The sequence below is a fragment of the Anneissia japonica genome, unplaced genomic scaffold (assembly GCF_011630105.1).
Source record: "Anneissia japonica isolate Jap-2015-1 unplaced genomic scaffold, ASM1163010v1 scaffold288043_len311759_cov178, whole genome shotgun sequence".
In the NCBI taxonomy this organism is placed as follows: Eukaryota; Metazoa; Echinodermata; class Crinoidea; order Comatulida; family Comatulidae; genus Anneissia; species Anneissia japonica.
In genome coordinates, this window is record NW_022720917.1 from 290,234 (window position 1) to 296,739 (window position 6,506).

General features: G+C 32.6%; 1 protein-coding gene across 2 annotated transcripts in view; it reads left to right on the plus strand.

Annotated features, from left to right (window-relative positions):
* Positions 1-1,842, plus strand: part of LOC117111435 (arachidonate 5-lipoxygenase-like) — a 10,959-nt gene extending 9,117 nt beyond the window's left edge. For both annotated transcript variants that reach the window (XM_033254354.1, XM_033254355.1), the window contains one exon: positions 26-1,842. In XM_033254354.1, coding sequence (XP_033110245.1) covers positions 26-140 — 115 coding nt within the window. In that variant the 3' untranslated portion in view covers positions 141-1,842. The remainder of the gene's footprint in view (positions 1-25) is intronic.
* Positions 1,843-6,506: the final 4,664 nt, after the last annotated feature.

The following is a 6,506-nucleotide window of genomic DNA, read 5'->3' on the forward strand; positions in this document are numbered from 1 at the left end:
CTTAAATACTATCTCATTTTTTTAGGTTCGAAGAAGAATTGGCCAGAATTGGTAAAATTGTTGACCAAAGAAACAGCGAGAGAGAGTCGGCGTACCCTTATTTACACCCTGAGGAAGTACCAAATGCTATCAGCATATGAACCCACAATTAGATCAAGACAACGTAAATAATAACCCTGTATTACTATTCTTCGATTGTTTTTTAGGGTGGGTTACTATTTGAGTATAGGTTACTGTTAGAGTAGTGGGATACTATTACTAAGGTTAATATAGGCACTTATACTTGAAAATATTAAACACCCAGGCACCCTCACCACATGCGTCAGCAATTCATAGAAATAAATAACTACAGTACGAGTAAACTTGGTTGATTTATTTTTATTTATAAACTAAAAATTGTCCGCCACTCATGCATTATCTTCTTATATTTGTTATTTTTATAATGCGGCGGGCATCATTAACGGTCAGTCATTAAGGAAAATTACCAAGGAGTCAATTCAAGTAAGAATCATCAACGGCGTAATCACAATATATATTTTAAGGAAGAAGCCTAAATCGCGTTAAAGCATAAACAATGTTGATTTGAATGTCATTTGTTTATAGTTTTGGTGACTCTTGTAGTAACCCCATAAGTTATTATTAGAGTGTGAGTTATTATTATAGATCAACTTCTTTGGTGGGTGGAAGGGGTTACTAATAGAGTAATGGTTAATATGTAGTTTTCGCCGCACGACGTTAACCTTAACGTTAAAGGATGATGTCATAATTTATTCATCTTGCGTTGCGGAGTACGTAAATTTCAGGATGTTACGTGTTCAACGTACGTTAGTTATGGGTTTGCGCATGCATATTTCGATTTGTTTACAAAAAGGGGCGGAGCTATCGCGCTGAATGTTGGGTACTAAAGTTAAAGTTAAGTTAAGGTTAACGTCATGCGGCGATAACTACCTATTATTAGAGGTTTTACGGTTTTTCTTAATGTTTAACAGTATTTATTATAGAAGGTGACCCTTTCAGTGTATCCTAGAAGATCGGCTGATATTCAGGTGCCCTCTTAAATAATGTGAGGCTTTTTCAACAAAAACATTACGAGGGAGTGGAGATGATTTTTAGTCGTGAGAAAAATGTGAGACAATTTGATTGTCTTATCCAGAATAATATTTATGTTATGTAGTTTGCTTGGTTGCCCTTTAATGATTGTGTAGAATTAAGCAAGAAACATGTTTTGCATGATTAACCACAAAGATGACTGCCCAAATTATATGGCTTTCGCAAGAGTTACCGTAATTCAACTCATCTCACTAATACAGTAGAACCCCTATTAAGGGACACCTTGGGTACCCAAAAAAGTGTCCCCTTAATAGGGGTGTCACCTATTCAGGGGACACTAACCAAAAATGTAAATGTGTCCCCTTAATAGGCTTTTTGGCATGCTTTTTGTACCGTGATGACATTGGGTTTTTTTTATAATTTTATTTTAATTGACCAAAGAACGATTAACAGTTGCATTATAACTAATTTAATATAATAATTTGCAATGCAAAGAATAATTTATTCACTGTATGATATGGAATTAACAGATACGGTATGCTATTAAAACTACAAAGGTTGTGTACATTCCTGATATTGTTTCATGATTCAATGCAATGAAATAACTTTTCTTTTTAAAAATATTGAGCTTTCTATTGAATGCACAAGATCGAATATCATTGACTTAAAAATAAGTATGCAGGCTGTACGGTTTAGATTAACCTATATGAAAATACACAAAACAAAAAACCCATGGTTATTGGTAAAAAGGGTTGTCCCAAAGGAGGGGTTCTACTGACAAAAAACCCAAAAAAAAAACATGACTTTATCTGTATATTTATTCCTGATAGTTCTAGTATGCAACATTATTTCTATAAATAAACATATTGTAAATATACCTTTTTTAAGCACTTCTCTTAAATACATGTCAAGCGCGGGTCCAGAGTTTACCCTGACTATCGCACAAATGGGTTCCCATGATGTTTAGGGTCATCAGAAGAGAGCTTGTTCTGTCGCTGGAAGACAAATTTTAGTGGGGTGGACCGGGTGAGGGGATCTTCGGTTCTTCCTTCGAAAAGTTTAGTTTTTTCTAAATGCTTTGAAATGCACTTTCGTGCAATTATTAGCCGTTCATTATTGAATACACTCTGAATTCATAGCTTTTCCCTACTTTTCTATGGACAATTAATAATTATGATGATGAAGATGAGGAGGAAGCTACTTCATGACAAGCTCCTGTGCAAGATTAATTAACAGGCCCTTCGATGTGAAGTGTCAAGCGAGGCCTGTAACTGAGACGGTTGAGAATTTGGCGGCAATTCTGTCGTCAAATGTTTAATGCACACAGTCGGACAATAGATATATTATTTATGATATCTCGTTTGTATAGAAAGTAATATGAACCCCATAAAATATCAGTTCAGGCATTCATTTATCTGTCTGTGGAAAATATAAAAAATGAATCATACATAATAAAAAGAATACAAATAAAATAAAAACATGTAAAAAACACCTACATTAAATGAAAATGGAATATTCCTGTTGGATCGCAGTTTTGGTGTTGTAGGGGTTTGGAAAGCTTTACATTATAACCAATCCCCACATTTCTGATAGATTACTGATTAAAATGTAAAATATTTAAGATTTTATATTTATACTCAAATGCCATGTAAATCTTATATATCCCAAAAATTACGTGCACCGAAGTGGAAAGTTTAACCTAATATAATTTTGATGTTTGATGTTGTTTGTTGAACGGTCTTTAATGATATTACAGTCTAATATGACCACAAAATAAGGAATTTTAACTCTTTTAACTTTTAAACTTCTAAACTTTGCTTAGCTTAATATACATTTATATTTTCTTAAATTATAAGGAAGTTGCTTGTTGAATGGTCTTTAGTCATATTACAGGCTAATAGGACCTATGTATTTCTACAATCATAAGGAAGTCCACTCCTTAAATATAGTATAGATAGTACAGAGAATTTTGATTGACTGTCAATCTCAGATATTCAAATTTAGGAAATTACGTTTTATGCATGCAACGACGTGAGAACTTTGACCTAATAACTTTGATATGTATGTGTTATGTTGTTTGTTGAATGGACTTCTTTAATAATAATATTGCAGTCTAATATAACCACAACATAAGGAAGTCCACTCTGTAAATGTTTAGCATAATATAGTACAGATAATTTCGGTTGTTTATCACTATCGTTATGCACATGTTAGAGAGGATAGTTTAAACATAATAGTTTTGATATGTACATGTTTTATGTTAGGCCTATGTGTTGATAGGTCATAGTTAATAATAATACAGTTTAAAATTCATATTATAACAACTTGGTCATAATATAACTTATTCTTAAAGGAAGCAGAATAATGCAATTCTTTCTACATTGTACTCTGACCAAAACCAAACTTGATTGGTGTGATTTTACTTCCACTAGGAAATTAATTAAATATGCATAATTGTCTCCTCTGATTTTTAAATAACAAAACATAATAAAATTATATATGCCTTCCAATAAGGTTATAAGAATCAATGCACATGTATACTCTCCCTGTGATTGTTTTTTTTTTATTAACCATACATCATGACATAAATCAAAATTAAAAAAAAAAAAAAAAAAAAAAAAAAAAAAAACTCAACCGTACATCGCGCAGCCGATTTAATTTCAGTTCATTTTAATTAATTTAATTAACAGACAATGCAGAAATGTATTGCATTACTATCTGTATTTTTGTCTTTAGTTGAGGTAGGTGGCATTTCTGACAAAAAAAGAATTAAAATTTGCCGGACCACCAGGCACAGCAATTGCTTTATATATATATTTTTTAATATCATTATCTCTCACCCTGAGCTTCGCCATGGCGAACGGTGCGAAGGTCTGGATCCGCGCCTGATTGATTGAAAGTGTAACATAGCAATGTGATTTATCATTCATAGGTCTAATCTTGGATTTTTGTCAATGTCACAGGCAAAATACTAAAATAACAACAATGCTGTGAGTAACAGGCTAGTCTTGAATGAACTTGCCTGTTTTGAATTCTTAGTATTTTTATTGTTTTACTTCTTCATAGCTTTGATGTTTATAGTTTAAAAAATATTTTTATAAAAAAATATTTTAAACTATGTATTAGATTACTACTACAGAACATCATTAAAATTGGTGTATACAATGGAAAAATAGCAAATTTTTCTCGGGCCTCCGGTGCCTAAACCCCGGACGAGGGCCCTTGCTGGCCCCAACCTCAGTTATCGCTTCACTCGCAACCTGACCCTTCAATTATTGTGGCTACGGCCCTGTAATAAGACAAATGTATACAAAAGTTGCCGGCCGACAGCGATTTTTTCTTGCGGCCCGCAAAAAATGAATTAAAAACCCTGTGTGCCAAGCAACATTGGTTAAAACTCTTGAGTTTACGGCCAAACACCGACCATATGTAAAAAGTAACATTAAAACTGAGAATAAAGCGGTGTAAAAGCAGTGCTTGGAGGTTTCATGAAAGTTTGGGTGCGTTATTGTCTAAAATTGAGGGGTTCTTCTGAGAACTTGGAAAATTCAATGGACGATTTTTGAATGAAAAAGAAAATATATAAGGACATCAGAAAACCGGATACGGTATTACAAATGGTTCTGGTGCAGAAAAGATAATTGTCCAAAGCATGGCTCGTGACAAGATTTCTGTGAGTTTCAACAGCAGATGAAATTAGTGGTGATGGTGGTGTATATTGTTGGCCATCTGCCGAATGAGATCGGTAGGATCATCGCAGGGCTTCTTGCAAACTCACATGAAAACGTGCTAAAGATGAATATTGTCGGGAAAAGAAAAAGAGAAGAAGAGGAAAGTTGGAAAGATACTGTCCAGGGAGCTCTCATCAGTCCAGGATAAATATCCTCATTTTGAAATTGGCATAAGCTGAAAATGTGAATCCACTCCGCAGCTCAAATCATGCCAACCACAGTCTCAAGATTAGTTAGATTATCGTTTGCTTAAAAAATTCAGTCACAAAATATTGTTTTAAAAAATGAATAAACACCGAAGTGCGCTTATTAAAAAGGGCGCTTATTCAAACGCGGCGCTTATTCACGCGAGTACGGTATGTTATTGTTTGAATTTAGCCAGTTGTGGAAGAAGGAATTTGCAGAGCAATTAGTTACATAAATAATAATAATTATTATTATTATTATTATTATTATTATTATTATTATTATTATTATTATTATCATTATTATTATTATTATTATTATATTATTATTAATAACAATAATAATTTGTGCCGAAGAGGTCAGACAAGGCAAATAAAAGGATCACACAGATTCGGATGGAAATTGTCATTTATTGTTAAATGACGAATGAATAATACAAATACAAAAAATGTATAATATAAATAACACAACTTGAACAAATGTCGGGCAGCCACAACCAACAGCTTAAATTACTCTATTCATGTGAAATGAATACCTTGTACATACAGTGGAAGCTGCCCCTATCAAACATACTGTATTAGTACAGTAAACTAACATACTATTTCTGCTTATCTTATTCAATTACACATGAGCACCATATCAATACAATCATAAATTCTTACCTAAATATATACCTGTTTCATAAAGAGTTGCACCAAATAGATTCAAATATTAATACACTTAAACAATTAAAATATAACTATTCTGGGTGCACACGCCACATCATGGAAAATAAACAACTACCGGGCAGAAGTAGGGGAGGATGGTGGGTTTAAAATTGTTACTTGTTACTCAGAGCATGGAGGTATCCTCCATGCTCAGAGTGAATGCAGAAAGCAAGGAAGCGAGCCACTTGAAACACGGCAGACAAGCTACGCTACCCAGAATGCACTTGACAGCGCCCTCAAGGTGTCCGCCCTCAATCGACACAAATACATCTTTCTTATTGAAAAATGCATTTTTATTATTATTATTATTATTATTATTATTATTATTATTATTGTTTATTGTCATTGACATAGTCACTAATTGTTATTGTTAATGTTATTGGTATTGTTATTGCTATTATTATTATTATTATTATTATTATTATTATTAGTAGTAGTAGTAGTAGTAGTAGTAGTAGTAGTAGTAGTAGTAGTAGTAGTAGTAGTAGTAGTAGTAGTAGTAGTAGTAGTATTATCGTCATTATTATTCTTAATCAACCAAAATCCAAAGATGACGTCAGGCAACCAAGTTTATTATGACATCATGTCCAATAGCATGATCTGTGCGTCGTGATTCCACATAATTCCCATTGTGGATTGAGCTAATAATAACATAGATGTTAATAATAATAATAATAATAATAATAATAATAATAATAATAATAATAATAATTCAGATTTCCATTTTTTTTCATGGTATGTAATTATTTTGTATACAGATAGCTAATGTATTGTTATAATTTATTAAGCCTAGTATAGGCCTATTCTCTTTACATAATGTGTTTATACATGC